General features: G+C 39.0%; 3 protein-coding genes across 3 annotated transcripts; all 3 read left to right on the top strand.

The window, feature by feature from the left end:
- The first annotated feature begins 305 nt into the window (after positions 1-305).
- LOC106740897 lies at positions 306-3,573 on the top strand. Its single transcript, XM_014612362.1, has 4 exons — positions 306-311; positions 699-2,019; positions 2,293-2,760; positions 2,951-3,573. The coding sequence occupies exons 1-4, from the start codon at positions 306-308 to the stop codon at positions 3,571-3,573; spliced, it is 2,418 nt and encodes an 805-aa protein (XP_014467848.1).
- Positions 3,574-4,652: 1,079 nt separating this feature from the next.
- LOC106740937 (nuclease SbcCD subunit C-like) lies at positions 4,653-6,261 on the top strand. Its single transcript, XM_014612422.1, has 5 exons — positions 4,653-4,670; positions 5,014-5,256; positions 5,371-5,567; positions 5,696-5,933; positions 6,169-6,261. The coding sequence occupies exons 1-5, from the start codon at positions 4,653-4,655 to the stop codon at positions 6,259-6,261; spliced, it is 789 nt and encodes a 262-aa protein (XP_014467908.1).
- A 4,778-nt stretch (positions 6,262-11,039) lies between these two features.
- On the top strand, positions 11,040-13,282 carry LOC106740896 (zinc finger protein 512B-like). The gene is made up of 4 exons (XM_014612361.1): positions 11,040-11,057; positions 11,852-11,925; positions 12,031-12,251; positions 12,963-13,282. Exons 1-4 carry the CDS (start codon positions 11,040-11,042, stop codon positions 13,280-13,282), a joined length of 633 nt encoding a protein of 210 aa, XP_014467847.1.
- Positions 13,283-15,968: the final 2,686 nt, after the last annotated feature.

The following is a 15,968-nucleotide window of genomic DNA, read 5'->3' as shown; positions in this document are numbered from 1 at the left end:
TTTTAATATAGATGGTGCACGTAATTAGGTCGCAGAAAATAAGAGAAATATATCAATAAATAAAAAGAAATAAATTAATAAGAAAAAGATAGATCAATGGCACGTTGTGACGGCTTCACTGATCAGGGAGAAGTGAGGTGATTTGACTCGGTTTTTCTCGATACGCTTTTTACCAAGTTTAGAAAAGACCAGCCCATTCTGCTGTCTCGCATCAGTAAACGTCGAATATAAAAGATGAGAGAATGTCGGTCGCAGTCAGTTAACGTCAAACTTTGGTGTCTGCTCGTACTGACTAGGCGAGTATCATGTTGGTACGTTTCTCCAGTTTCTCAATAACTTGAAATAATCGATACTTGATTTATCGTATAATGCGCGAACGTCTATATATATCATAATATTATAAAAATATCAACCTGTAATTTGTTCAATACGCTAAATTGTGTGATGTGATACATTCGTGATTTATAATACCGCTGACGTATGTTTGTGTTGAAAGCTGTAAAAGATATTTTAACGCGCAGCGCGTTTACACAACATGTAACGTGTTATTTACGCATTTATTAAGAACATCAATCTGAATTTGATCAAATTGTCACCTCGGTAGTGGATTGATGTCCTTGATAAATATTTATTTTTCATCTTTTTCATAAACACTTTGAAAATAATCTAATTTCTAACGCGTGTGATACATTTTCCAGGTGGTAAACATCATTCCCTTTATATTTGCGGTATGTTCCGCCACGAACATTATAATCTCGAGCGGCACCTCCACTTCACCGTCTGCTAAATTGAAACGCGGCATCGTAGACCCCGGGCCCGGTGCTCTTGACACCCAGGAGCAATTCAGAGGAACTCAAAGCACACCGAAGATCTCACCGTCTAAAGATATCAATTCGAAGTCATTGCCTTATTATGGAAAGGCCAAAGCGTCGGATATCCAGAAAATTTCCTATGCCAGCCCGAATCAGAGATCTGGTTCTCACGCGTACGGCAGTGTGCCAAAGTTTTCTTACGTTTCCTCTCCTACTCATCAGGCCGAATCGCATCAGAACAGCCCGCTCGCTTCGTATTTCAATCTATTGAATAATCCGAATACGTACAAGGCTGCAACGAGCGCAGAGAAGCCGGTGGAGGCGTCGAAATCAATCGTGTCGCAGTCGCTGCAAAAACTGCAAGAAGCATATTCGCCCAACCACAATGCGTTCCATCCGGACAAATCGATCGAAATGTCCAGTTTCTCCGACTTTGAATATCCTTCTTATTCCAGCGTCAACAAAATTATCTCTCAAGGCTTCCAGAACGGCGTTTCGTCCCCTACCATGCAAATACCGGTGTACAAAAGCAGTTATCCTCTGTCGAAAGCTACCGAATACGCGAATATTTACGCGTCGAGCTTTCCAACGATGTCAAGTGCCACTCCGCTGTTTCAATCGTCGGACGAAACGAAACAGGCTACCAAGCAGAACGACGAGGCGAGCGTGGATGTGAACGGTAAGAAGGTCTCTCTTCCGATCATTCAACTTCAGAGCGATCCCGGGCTTTCCGGTGCTTTCCCCGCCTTCGAGAGTCAGCCGTTTCTTTCAAATGCGAACTATCCGGCCGAATCGAACTTCGGATTTAATTTTGGAGGCATGCCAAAGCCCAACGTGGCACTTCAATTGACAAACGCTTCACCATTTTTGTCGCCCCTGTCGAGTTTCCAAGGTCAAATCGTGCCGATTCAGACAGCCGGCAGTACCCCGCAGTTTCCGCAGTACAAAGGAGCCAGCATACGAGTTCATCCCGTTCCAAATGTTCCCAAAGTGCAAGGTAATTACGAGTCGCTTTACGGTCAACCACAATTACACTTTGGCAAGGAACATGCTAACCAACTTGTTAATGCTCAACTAAATGTCATCCCGTCTTCCATTTCGACGGAGGATATTCTGGACGACGTAGAGATAATTAATAAGAAACATCCAGAACCTCATCCCGCACAAACTGACGACGACGACGACGATGAAGAGGAGAAAGATATGAGTTTGTATTACGATATAATCTACACATTTGCCGTTAAAAATAAATACCTCTCGAGCAGAACATTTCAATTCATATTTTGAATTTATTTGATCCGTCTATAATTTCCAAGTCATTAATAAAGAAAATAAAAAAAACAATATTTCAGGAATAAACATATATTTTTTTATATCTGTAAAAAAAAATACTGCAGGAATACAAATGAATACGTTAAATTCCAGGCTAGACGATAAAATAAATCTGAAGAATGAATGTAAATAAAAGAAATGATTTCAGGATATGAAAATTCCGAGAAGGAAATTGAAGATAATTTTGACGAGGAGGACGAACATGATTCGGAAAAGCGTTTCAAGGAACCGCCGATGACGGAGGGCGACTTTAAGCCGTCGACATCTTTCCCTTTTAAAGAATACGACGAGACATTTGGAAAGTATACAAAGGAAACCGATGAGGAGGATTCCGAGGATAAACCATATCCCGGCTACAAGAATCCTTCATCGAACGATGACGCGGAGGAGGAAGACCCGTCTTCATCGGAACGTCGCGCTGAATACGCTGAATCCCCAAAATCGCGCGGGTCGTACGAAGAGGAGGATGAAGAAGAACAAGAGACTCGCAAATATGAGAAACGCGGGGAAACCGATGAGGATCCTTACGAGGTGGAACCTAAGCAATCGAAATATTACGGGAAAGACTTCGAGCAGGAGTTTGAAGAATCGTACAGGGAAGAACTACCGAAACAGAGTACGTAGAATTTATGATACACTAATGTTAGATGCGCGCAAAATGTTTTGTTGTTTTTCACAAAGATTATTTTTGTACGTTCAAAAGACCGAAACTTTGGTACACATCTAATAAATGACGCAACTAATATGCTTATTTTATGATTAGAACGGCCATTCTCTATGTCGATATTTAATGTTTCCATTTGTAGGATATGTTCATGTGAAAGAAGTACCGGATATAGATAGTTACAACAATCCGAAACCTTCTAAACGGCAGCCGGAAAATAATGGCCGATCTCGTGTAAATCAAGAAGTACCCGAAGAATCCATGTTTCAAGAATCCCGTGTGTCTCATAAAAATCGGAAAATACCAAAGACCGGTTACAAAGACAACGCTGCTTACGGCTCAGACATTTCCGCTAAAAAGGCGAGCAAAGTGGTTTACGAAGAATTCTATGGATACAAAAACCCGAAAAGTGGAAAGTATTCTAAGCGCGCGAGAACCGAGTCTGCGGTCGAGAAATATCCGTCCGCTAAGAAATCGACCGCACACAAGGAAGATAGTTATCTTCGTGCCGCCAAGTATTACAAATTTAAAAGTCCCAAGGTAGGTGGCGGACTCGTCCCGAAGAATAAATATCCGCATTCGTATTCCTCCGCGAGCAATTGGAAATCGGGCAAAATCTCCACCGCAGAAACGGGACTTGGATCGAATGCGAGACAATTGGCAGATTCGGGCGACAGAGCTCCTTTATATAGACAGAGTTCAGTGAACGGGCAGGTGCGTTCTCTCACGAACGAAGAAATCCTTCGTGATTTGACGGGAATTTAATCGACGAAATAACCAAACGCTAGGTTACGAAATAATGTGTACTTTTAGATCGAAATTATTTAGCAACGTTTGGAGATATCGTGTGAGAAAATCTGCTCATTTCCAAATGCGGCTTAAAGAAACATCCCGTAGATATTCGTTCGTTGACGTATTGTAGTTGACGTAGTTGTAGATGACCGTTACGTTATTGTTTTTACAATGTTACTAACTATTTATAATCTTCTAGAAGATAATAACAAAGTATGTATGTTTGTTAACAACGAAAAATATACACATGTATATATGTATATTGCTTGAGAATTCAATATATTTCTTTCCGTTAATTAAATCGTTATGAATTTATTCAAGTTATGTGATATGTCATAACATTATGAACATGGATTTATTTTTTATAGTAATATAATAATTTTTCAATAAATATTAGTAATTTTTCTCGGAAATATAACCATTGTGTTTTACGAGAAATCTCAAATATATACATCATCTCATCATCCTTTATTATTTGATATTATAATTCCATTACAGTTTTATTATTACCGCATGTGGTATATAAAAAAATATATTACTGTTTTACGCGTTTAATTGTTTCCACGTACAAATATTTTTTTAGAAATGAACATTAAACGATGCAGTGTTGCAAATAATGTTTACCAAAAAATCGAAAGTCCTTAATTATTACGTACATATAAAATGTACGTGAATTAAATTTATCTGATATTTACGTTGAAGATAGTGCATCGTCGATAAGGTGCCGGAAGTATTCGCCACATACTCACTACTGAACAACTACTTCCTGAGTTCAGAGACGAGATATGATCTTTGTCCATCGGCTTCCAGGACGTAAACAGTCTCGTGTGCGGTGATTGTATAGTATACGCCCTGCAGAAAATCATCATTAGACAATGAAGACCTATAATTCTACCTTCGATACGTGGATTCTTACGTACACCTATAATAGTTTTAATTAATTCCGTGATTATCCCGGAGTCGATCGAGCATTCTCCGTCGTATCACAAGTTGTATATATATCGGGGATCCACAGTGGAAAATTCAGTATCATCAGCAACATCCCCTGCAAGATGAAGATCTTCGTAACGGTAACCGAAAGCTTCGGCAATTCTAGTTTTATATAGATAATATTTTACATCTTATTTCCATATTATTGCTTATTTTATTACCTATTTCATATTATAGTTCTAGTTTTATATAGATGATATTTTACATCTTATTTCCATATTATTGCTCATTTTATTACCTATTTTATATCATAGCGATTGAAATACTTGATTTTTAAAACTTCGTAACGCAAGCTTCGTGTGTGCGAGAAAAGGTTTCTTATTTCGGAATTTATCAAGTTATTTCGAGCAGCTTTCTGAATCTTCTGAATCTACTTCTGAATCTACTTCAATCTAAGAAATGTAATGGGAGATTTATTGTTAGATCGTGCTTTTCTCTGCCCTCGCGTCTTTGGTGGAATTGAGGAAGTCGGAGTCGAGGAAACATAAACGGGGAGTGGCATTTTTCGGGTCGCCTGGCTATGACTTCTTCGGCATTGTGCCAGCTTTCAGTCCTTCCTCGTGGGGTCCTACGAGTGTTGCGGCTTCTGCTTGGAACCCACCGAGCTCTCCTGACATAGCACTCACTCAGGTTCAAGTTCAAGCCACGCACAATGTGGCGCTTCAAGTACGCACATTTATTTACTAATATTTTATCATTTACTAATATGTTATGTTATTACGTCGTATATGTATGGCAAGAAATTCGGAAAAGGATATTCACTATTAACTTGTACCACAGGCCTTGAAGGACCCGTCATCAGGTACGCCCACTATTGCATACCCGCCCGAAGTCCTGAGGGCGATTCAACAAGCGAAAGAGGCGAATAATAATGTTGCCGTAGCTCAGCACAAAGTTGCGGAAGCGAAGCAAGCCGCGCTGATTCAACAGAAAATTGCGTTAGCGAAGGAGGCAGCGGCGAGGGAAGCTGCCGCGAGGTATGAGTAATTAATTTACTCAGTTCCCCATCATTAAGCCTCGTGTATTCCTACAAACTGTGACGTTTCGACTACGCTTGTTTTACGCGACGTCGTTACGTTTCCGTAATGATTTTCTTTCTCCGCAGGTCTCAAGAAATTTCGCAGCACGCTGAAGCCGAGGCTCGAGATAGCGCTCGTCAACTCGTAGCGCTGCAACAGAGATTAGCAACCCTGAAGGACTCGGTAGCAGCTGCTCAACGAGTGGCCGCGGCCAGGGAAGCCGCTGCGGCCGCAGCGATCCAAAGGAACGCGGCTGAAACCGCCGCCGAACTGCAAAAGCAGGACGTTGACAAGCAGATTAACCAGAGCGAGCAAGAAGCCAAGGCAAGCACCCTCGGAAATATTTTCTATAAATATTATCGTTCGCAAAGTTTCGTTATTTAATTTTTTAATCGAGTACCGTGACAAACGTACTTTATACGTGAACACGAAGCTTGCATCTTTCACAAGACAGACAAATCTATTTGTCAGAGATCAAATATTTTATACTACTGCACGCTGTATGTTACAAAATACTGCCCAATTATTTCCGATGTCATCATGTTTATTGTACAAACAGGAAAAGGACATACTAGCCGCGAAGGAGAATGCAGTGGCAGCCGCGATTCAGCAAACGAGCTTACAGAAACCTACTCATCACCCTTGGGGTTGAAAAGCATATCACTAAACGAGAGAATTTATTATATATTCTAGGTGACGGTATACAAAAGGGCATCTTATAGTCTTACGATCTTTACTTGATACTTTTGTAATTGTTATACGTAAGAATTGTTTCAGCAATAAAAGTTATACACAGTTTATTCTACGTTTTTCTGACCAATAACTCCAATAATTTACCTTTTAAGCAATGAAATATATCTAAAAAAGTGTCCTATAAATATTATAAGAGACTAATAAAAAGGTAATTTTATAATTTTTGTTATAAAATATATTTTATATAATCATTGAGTTTTATAGTTATGTTACATTAAAAAGAATTTATTTTTATAGATTTAATTCTCAAATTAATATATAGGAACAAAATCCATTTAGTTCATTATCCGCGTGTCATTAATAATTTTGTAGATAAGAACCATGTTTCGAACGCTGTCTTTACCAGTGGATGATAATTTACTTACCTCGACAATATACCAACGACCGGCAAAAAGTTGTATTAATTCATAAGAAAAACGCGGTACAGTTTTTTGCTAATATTGTGCAAGATAAAATATGTAAAATATTACATTACTGAATTGGCAAGATTATTTATAATATTCTTCTAACAAAGTTGCAAAAGAAAATTCTATTAAAATCCGCTGAAATGTCAGTAAAGAATATAATTTTTGTTGTCTATTTGCATAACTCCTTATTGGAGACAAACCTTTTATTTCCAATCCTTGATTACGTAAATATTATTAGTTTTTTAACTTTAACTTCCACTTTCATTAGAAAAATTTTACTAAAGATTTGTCACAAAGGATTTATAAACGAAGAATATTTAGTAATTTTTTATATTCTTCGTGCAGATGTACTCAGACAATTTCCTTGGCCACTTTTTTATAATTGCAATTATTGTTTCCAATTTTTACACAAACGATAAAACACACTTGAAGCATGTATCGCATACAGTGTTTGTATAAATATTTTAATAAAGCAACGATTGTAACTCGAACGAAAGAATACGTCAATTTGCACCTATGATTCTTGGACATTATTTTACAAAAGATATCAACAAAAGAAAATATTAATTATATAGTACATAACGAAACCATATCGAGTCATTAAGCCTTGCGAAGTATATCCATTATCGCTCTCCTGGTAGAAACTATATACTTAGCGCGTTCGTTAATTACCCAAGTATGCCGTTCCTTTACAGAAAACCCGAAGAACGTAGTTCTGCTAACAATACTTCATGATAAACAAGTGCAACAGTGGGGGAAATACTACGAGTCTCACGATGAAAACGTGTCCTTAACCTTTATTGGCGTAAACCATCGGCGTAAAATCTGTTATCTAATACTCGTGTCATACTCATAGAACGGTCATTATACCAAACCAATCGGCGCCGTCTTGGTTGGTTGCTGTTGCGTATTAGCACGAGACCTCTCCACAGATATATATATATATATATATATATCCACATATTTCCACATATATGTGGAAATTGCCGGGATGTGGAAACAATAATATTGCACTGTGAGTTCAGATTACAGTCTGGATCACAATCTGAACGTGTAATCAGCTAGATTTTATACTATAAACGGTCAAACGTGCGACAGCTGAGTATCACTGGTATTATCCTACAAGCAGCGCATATTGACAAAATAAATATATTCTAATGGAAAATGTATGCTAATAACATGCACACAGGCGCTAAATGAATGACAAAAGTAATGATCGAAATTTGTGATGATCAAATATTTGAAAATGTCATAAGATTGAATTACGATCAGTGAGAAATGAATTAATGCTCGATAACGTATCGAACGTTCGTTCGGTCGCTCCTCGAGAAATTTCACCATCTCCAGATCTACCTTTCAAATTTCTAGTATCCTTGCAGCGTATCGAGAGTGTTCTCCTATAGGAAGCGGACAGTGAAAGCTCCGGTATCCTTTCCGGCGAGAAGACGGGATCGACGGACAATGGAGGTAAGGTCAGTGTCCAGTTACGTGGAACGTGATGCCGGGATCAAGTGGCTACAACTTGTATGGCTCCACCGATTAGCTGGGCGTAGTCATTGGTGCTAAATCTGTGAGTATACACACACCCGGCGTACCGGAACCCTTTCACTCACCTCTTCACTTTCTTAGTCATCCGTAGTTTCCTCTGTCTCCCTCACGCATCGCCCGTCACCCTTACGGCGCCGCCACGAGTTCTATGAACCAGATGCAATTACGACAGAAGAAAGTCGTTCGATCAAAGTCACTCTTTCCGTGCCCCTTCCTTTTCCCAGGTTGCTGCGCCCTCGGCCATTTGTAAGGACAATGAGCCACTCTTTCGAGGTTCCGGCGCGACAAAAAAGAAGCGCACGGGTCAATTCCCGCCGGTGCGAATACCTCTCGGTGGTATTAATGATAGTTCGGGAAAGTAGGGAGAAGAGCACGCAAACGTGGTGAATGAACGGACGAAACACGACGGATGTCACGTAAGTATCTAGACTTTAGAATGTTTAAACTGTTTTCTACTTAGCCGGTTTTCGGACGGAGCGCTCCATTCATTAGGGAGAACAACGGGTTATGAGAGCGAATAGATCGTCTCGATTCAACGCGTCACACGATATTTACAATGTTTCCGATAACCGTGTATAAACTGTACACGTAGCATAACGGCGATCCGAATCCTTGATGCTTGCATTGTGGTCTAGATTATTTCATGCGAAGCGGCGCGCGAAAGGCGATGTGGGAATACTGGCGTTCCACGCATTCCTTGTCGTTTATTTTGGAAACCTCTGCAAGCCGCATCTCGAATTAACTCTATACAGAATATTATCTTGCGACAATATATAAATAACTGTGAAATAGAGGTGCAAGTCATGCGCAAGAAATATCACGCGAGCAGCTGTACGTTTGTTTCGTTTATTTCGAACGAGAGCCTGAACCGAATTAGAAGCGGAGAAAACGCAACCCGAACCCACGTGATCTTCGAGCCGCGTTAATGCTTAACGAAGCGCTCGTTAAACTGATCGTGATTGCGCACGATCGATCATTTATCACCCGTCGTCGCTATCGGCACGGTGGACGCGCTCGTAGGAGACGCTGTCGTTGCAGCGATCGAGAGCTCCACCTTTCACACCGCGAACCGGATGATACTTTCATTGGTTGCGCCTTTTCCCGCCGTTCTTCGTGCTCTTTTTGCTAGCTTCTCCTTCACCCAGTTTTATTTGCTTTCCTTTCTTATTGCGTGCGCGAGCCGCTCTCACTCGTCTCCAGCTTTAGCTTGCTTTTTTAATAACGTATATTAGCGCAAAGCCAGGCGATACTTTGGTGCGTGGTTATTAATACCGCCGAGTGAATGACAAGAAACCCCGCCGCCGTTTTACACGTTGCGTATCTAAAAGACGTGGAATTCCGTTCGTATTTTTTTTTTGCACGCGGATAATGACGCTAATGATTTCGCATGGGAAACGCCCGCTTGTACTTTATCGCAAAAAATTCGCGCGCAAGTCTTTTCATTTCACCGTGTGTTACGCTGTATTTACGCTGGAATGGAATAAGTAGACACGTTTAGGGAAAAGGTGGTGATTTATGTACGTGCGTCTCGGTGCATTATAAGGTGATGACCACTCGTGCGGTTCACTAAGTTCATAAGTTATCGTTTCATTTACACGTTATCATTCGCGTGGCATCCTAGTAATATTTGCACCGGACCAGTTGAGCTTTATCGCGTTTCCTGGTCGGAAAGTTGATAGCAATCCGCGGGGGTGGGCCAGAAAGGTCGTTTGCAGGGAGGTCGTAAAGGTCCTGTTGAACGCTTCGATTACTGCAGAGTGAAGCGATTTATCTCGTGGATGTTTTGCGCTTTTCGGTCGAGTAACATTTCAATGAGCTCCGTCCGGACGATTTATGATTTACCGTTGCATTTCATTGCATCGAATTTATGTAAAGTCGTGATCATCGGTTGAATCATCCGACTCTACCTCCACGCAAATTGAGCTTTCTGATGTGCAGGGTGTTGCGTCGGTATATAAAGTAGTGTGTCGGACTGCTATTGCAAGGGTACGCGTGAGAGAAGCGCGAGCCGATGCGAGTAAATTCGCGCGCTCTCACTCTCTCATGTGCCCTTTTAATCCGACATATTACTTTATATGCTGATGCAACATTTTGTATATATATGCACAATAAAAAATGTTATGTAAATAACGGTCCACTGAACTTGTTACTTTAACATGGGATTACGTTAAAAAAATACATAAATATATGTAAAATTGACACATTAATCTGATTGAAATGTTACTTTTCAACATATCCACCTTATTAAGGTGATACAAAAATGTTCAGTATGCCATTATTTATACAAAATTCTTTACCGTGTATGCTGCTAAATATTAAATGATCGTTTAGTAGCGCGAACTGTCCATGTGATCTGGTCCGAATGACCTTTGTCTCAGGCCAGACATTGTCAGGCACTCCGATTGAGAATCGCTAGTGATGCCATGTAGCATCCGTTGCAACAGTGTTTCACGGCCGAAACAAAAGCACGTTCTTATCTCAGCTGGCTAGTCTTACGGTCTCACTTTGCAGTCGAGTAGATTCTAGAAGACCCGTTTTTGATTTACTAATCAAATATAGAGATGCAGGCATGCAAGTCTGGTTTCCATGAGAGATATCCAGATGGGTAGGGGAGAGAGAGAAAGCGTCATCTATAAAAACGAACGGTCCATTGGAACGAATCCGCAGTATCCTCTTCGTAGTCCCGTACACGCTCGTATCTCATCACGACATATTCTGAAAAATGCTCCTTCTACCCTCAGTAAGTAAGAAATAAAGAGAGAAAAAACGCGACGGATAGGACCCAAGCAAGACGGGGTGCGCGTGGGAGTCGCGAAAGCGGAGATTCATGGTGCCCGATATCTGCGCGCGTGAGTTCCGCCTTTACGCCGAACAATAGCGATGGAAAGTGACTGTCGATATTTCCATACTTCCCGCGATGTGTAACACTTTGTAGATGCCGAATATCTTGCGGGGGTGAGTGATGATACGAATCCGACGCGTCGCCAGCAGTACTCTCTTCGCAGGGAAGAAAGAACACCTCGACGACAAATGTTTCCTAAGTGTTCGCACGCGAATAAAGACGTTTGTCAGGGATTTTTCTACCTCGCTCGCACATTCATCGTAAAACTAAGTATAGAAGAGTTGAGACGTTACGGAACAGTGCTGCGTGCTTTAATTGAAATTCATCAGATCTTGAGCAACTCGTCAACACCATTCAACTGTCGCGCTACTTTCATAAAGATATCGCATTGCTTTCATAAAACTGTTATACGTGGCAGTAAATAACGTTAACAAAGAATTGCGTGGGAGAACATTTTATTTCTTTAAACTTTGTTTCCTTGTTTTCCGTTTATTTTGATTGTATGGTTTTAAAAGTTATAACTGTGTCACAAAGGTAAGAAAAAGACACGCGGTATTAAGGAATAAAAACTTTTGTGCGACTTGTTTTATATCAAACGTGCGTTTGTTACTTGCTTATCCTTCTCGATACGTTATACTGGAAAATTCAGATTAATTGAAGTAAAAGGACAATCGTTAATTTAGTTATTCCAGATACTGGTTGCATGTACGTTAACGAAGACAACACTCGCTGGTTTCATAGAAGGAAGTGACTCTGGATGGCACGGGTGAGTAGACACGATGAGAAAAATTTGCTCGTTGTACTTATCACTTCCTCTCTTAGCGTATCTCATTGTCTCGCCACTAATCACCATATTTTAATAAACGTATAGCACCACTAATTACGGAGTCACGAGTTACGGTCCCAGCGACAAGGATGTAAATGTTCATCAGGATCTCTCCTCTTACGGGCCGTTTTCTTCTTACGGAAGTGACGGTGATTTTCACATCAGCCATGAATTTAATCCCGAACATACATTCGTGCATTCAGTGCCGATTAGCAAGCACGTGGAAATCACGAAGCCAGTAGCGGTGCCAGTCATAACGAATATCGGTAAGATCTCGCGAGCTGTGTTAGTAAATGTCGAAATTGCGGATGATAGCTGGTTGATTTACGTAAAGTGTATAACTCATCTGCATTAAGGATAGAACAAGGAAATGTATTCATTAGATACTTAACGTCGCATTTTGAATCGTCTGTGAAAGTGGAATTCATGAGAAACATTCTCATTTATTTGGTCGACACGCGAGCCTCGGGGAGAAGTTGCATTTCCATTCGAATGCTAAAGTTGCAAAACTTCGTGGCTATAACAAGTAAAGTTACGTACTTCATACCGCTCTTCCTATTTTCTCAAATTAAACGCATGTCGGTCCTTTCCGAAACAAGCATTTCCACAATTTTATTTCCCTATTTGTCGATAAAGATAGATAAAATATATGACTGCTAAATTGGACAATACTATATCATCATTACGAGCATGTTTGCGTTATTCAATGAAAAACATTTCGTAAAATTGTCAATTAATATTGTATCACAAGAGATACCGTAACTTTTCGTTTTGTATATATTATTCAACATGACAGAGACCGAAAAACCGTCTCATTCCATCGTATCCGTATTGACAGAAAAAAATAATTTTTATAGAATTAGAAACTCCCCGTTGTTACAAGAGCAATTATTTGAGCTACCTGAAATTCGGTTTTTCTTTCATATATTTGATGAAATTTCGAGTTTGAGCTCTTATGTCGCATGGAAATAATACAGGTGTTCCAGTGGCGCAACCCGTGGCGATTCCCGTGCCCCATCCTGTGGCCGTAGCCGTTCCTCAACCTTACCCTATTCACGTACCAGTCGCTCAGCCGATCGCCGTACCGGTCGTGAGGACCGTCGCGATTCCAGTGGAAAAGAAGGTGCCGTATCCAGTGGAGAAGATTGTACCGGTGCCCGTGGAAAAGGCAGTACCGATAACAGTGGAGAAACACATAGCCGTGCCGGTGGAGAAACCGTACCCGATCCACATACCAGTTTACAAACATGTTTTCTATCGGAAAACGAAAAATCACAACCATGGCCACCATGGTTGAGTATATCGAAGAAAGTGTTGTGAGATGACTAAATGAGATTCTAGCAGCAATAGGAATGACGACTCGTGAAGTGTCGTCCTTCGTGAAGTCAAACGTCGCCACGTGGTTTCGCGGTAAACTCGCCATGATTACTTTTATTGAGTTACAAGCGCTGCGATACACGCGACTTGTCGTTATAGGGCCGTTGACCGAGCATGATGCGAGATAATAGTACGCTCCTCTTCCTATATATAGGTTATATTTGTACTTATGTTGGTGCGTTCATCTGTTGCCAAATAATAATCTTATTTAATAAAAATGTTGTTTTCTATTTGCGTGTGATGTTGTTTACCTGTCGTTATTAACCTGTTATTAACCTATTATTATTTACTTGTTGCGCATTTCAGGAAATATCTATAATGAAATATTTTTAAAGAAAACACGAACAGTTTGTTTTATTTGCATATATATATAGCCATTGAAATTTTCTAAGTTTCTCTCTCCAATGTCACATAGCAGAATTCTCTTCCTTCCTGTTTTATACGAAAATACTTGTCCCTTTTGTCATAAAATAATAAATCATGAAAGTTATTGTTACACAATAGTATACATAATAATATTTATGCAGAAGCTACTGGAGTATATTTGCACTTCGGAAGTATATATTAAAAATATCATGCATTTTTCGCGCTTTCTTTATCAACGCGATCTTTTATAGTTTCTAGATTAAAAAACAGATGCACGATCAATGTTGATTGAAAGTCTACTTTTATTTTATGACTTGGATATTTGCAGTGATTTCTGCAAAAAAACATTATCCGTGTATAAATTGAGACTTATAATGCGATTTGCATTATGTACGTTACGTGAACATTCACTTCCTTTCATTTCCGTGATTTTCACAAACACGTTATATGAGATCATAATGTATAATTTTTATTAGTGATTAATTAAAGAGACTGTTTGAATATCTCTTTCCGGTCTTTCTTGATAATGTGTCCTTATCTGTAAATAGCGTGATTAATTGTTATACGGGACGCAATTTACTTCGGATTCTTCGGAAGTAGTCACACTTCAGTAAGCCGGCAATTTCATTTCTCTTCCGAGCTCAAACTAGTCGAGGCGTGAAAGTATTTATTATTCCGTATTCATTCCGTTTTATTGAATTCATTTTAACAAAATTACATATTTATGCGATAAGTTCTTTTAATATTTTTTGTCATAAAGTCCTTGAAAATATAATTCATTTATAACTTTTGTCATTTAAATATTTTCTCAAAATGACAATTTAATCATTACTTTGCGTAAAAATGTGTAACATGATAATCATTATGTTTCAAACAACTTTGTTAGAAAGAATATTAATTTTTCTTATTTTTTCCTCTAAAGGAAAATTAAGAATGGAAATCCCAGCGGCCTTCTAAAAGTTTCGGAGAAATTCGTAGCGCGTGGCAACTCTTGAGGGCTATCCTTTCTTGTTAATTACTATAATAATAAAAGACAGGGGCATCGTGCACTTGGATGCTTCATACACGGTTTCGTTATGCTCTCTTCACACGTGCGATTATAAAAGTTTGCATGCGTATGTATATGCGTGCGTTAAAATGAGTCTATCGCGTTTTGCGATTAAATCGCTATTTGTCACATAACGCGGTTAATAGTTTCATGGCTGAAAGTAATGAGATATGTCGACATGCAAAACGAGGGTACGTTAACATCTTCATTAATGCAAATATTCTTTACTTTGTGATAATTATCGCGATAAAAGTAATAAAAGAACACGGAAAATTAAATTTTACATAAGCCTTACATAGAAAAAATATTAGATCCATAAACAATACACTCACATGATACTAGATTCATGAAAATTAGTATTTATTTGATACATAAGTAAAAGGAATATTTAATTAATCCAAGTAAAAATATGCTAAGGAGTATTAAAGTAATTATTTATTTAAATCTAGCACTTTTTTCTGTGTAAGGAAAGAGGTTCAATGATTAACATATTTTATAATACGTTTATGTACATATTTACCAATTAACATTGGTATATTTAAACGCAAAAAAGTCTAACTACTATCATAGAATGTGCAGCCGTTGATGATAAGGAAGAAGTGGCCTATCGAAAAACAATCGGTTAAGTTGCAATGTTGATTAATTCATTAGGTTGCACTCAGAGGCTTTCGATATACTGGTGTGTATAGACGATGAATTTATTTAATAAATCGTTTATCAGCGCGACTTAAATATTGAATTTCGATCATTGACGAGTTCTAAATTGTGACATATTTGTAATGCGTACTAATTATTGTGATAGTATATTAATTATTACGAGATAAGTACCAATTACTATAATTTTTTTAATTTCAATTCGATATTTTATTTTAAGTAGGATATACAGAATTTTTCCAACATAACTATGTATTCTTGGAGCGTAGAATCTTGACTAATTTTTACAAAAAGAAAACAAATTCTACAAGGGTCAATTTTGCGTCAAGAGACAGCTTAAAATAGAAACGAATATCCTAAAACTGCTGATCACCTCTTCTCCTACCTTTTGAGTAACTTTTATCCAACTTCCATTTGGTTGAAATCGGTCGATTTAAGCCGTGAAATTAGAATAACTAAACGAAGCGTGGAGAGCGGCGTTCTTGGAACGAATGATGTGCGAATTTAACGACGTTCGGGAATAATATGTCGGAGTGAC

Source organism: Dinoponera quadriceps, unplaced genomic scaffold (genome assembly GCF_001313825.1).
Source record: "Dinoponera quadriceps isolate SergipeBrazil2010 unplaced genomic scaffold, ASM131382v1 scaffold397, whole genome shotgun sequence".
Classification (NCBI taxonomy): domain Eukaryota; kingdom Metazoa; phylum Arthropoda; class Insecta; order Hymenoptera; family Formicidae; genus Dinoponera; species Dinoponera quadriceps.
This window is presented reverse-complemented; position numbering and strand designations above follow the sequence as displayed.

Bases quoted from the DNA above. Each gene is read 5' to 3' on its own strand.
- LOC106740896 (XM_014612361.1), top strand. The intron at 11,926-12,030 runs GTGAGTAGACAC...ATAAACGTATAG, and splicing joins AGTGACTCTGGATGGCACGG to CACCACTAATTACGGAGTCA. The intron at 12,252-12,962 runs GTAAGATCTCGC...GAAATAATACAG, and splicing joins GCCAGTCATAACGAATATCG to GTGTTCCAGTGGCGCAACCC.
- LOC106740897 (XM_014612362.1), top strand. The intron at 2,020-2,292 runs GTTTGTATTACG...AAATGATTTCAG, and splicing joins TGAAGAGGAGAAAGATATGA to GATATGAAAATTCCGAGAAG. The intron at 2,761-2,950 runs GTACGTAGAATT...TTCCATTTGTAG, and splicing joins GGAAGAACTACCGAAACAGA to GATATGTTCATGTGAAAGAA.
- LOC106740937 (XM_014612422.1), top strand. The intron at 5,568-5,695 runs GTATGAGTAATT...CTTTCTCCGCAG, and splicing joins GCGAGGGAAGCTGCCGCGAG to GTCTCAAGAAATTTCGCAGC. The intron at 5,934-6,168 runs GCAAGCACCCTC...TTGTACAAACAG, and splicing joins AGAGCGAGCAAGAAGCCAAG to GAAAAGGACATACTAGCCGC.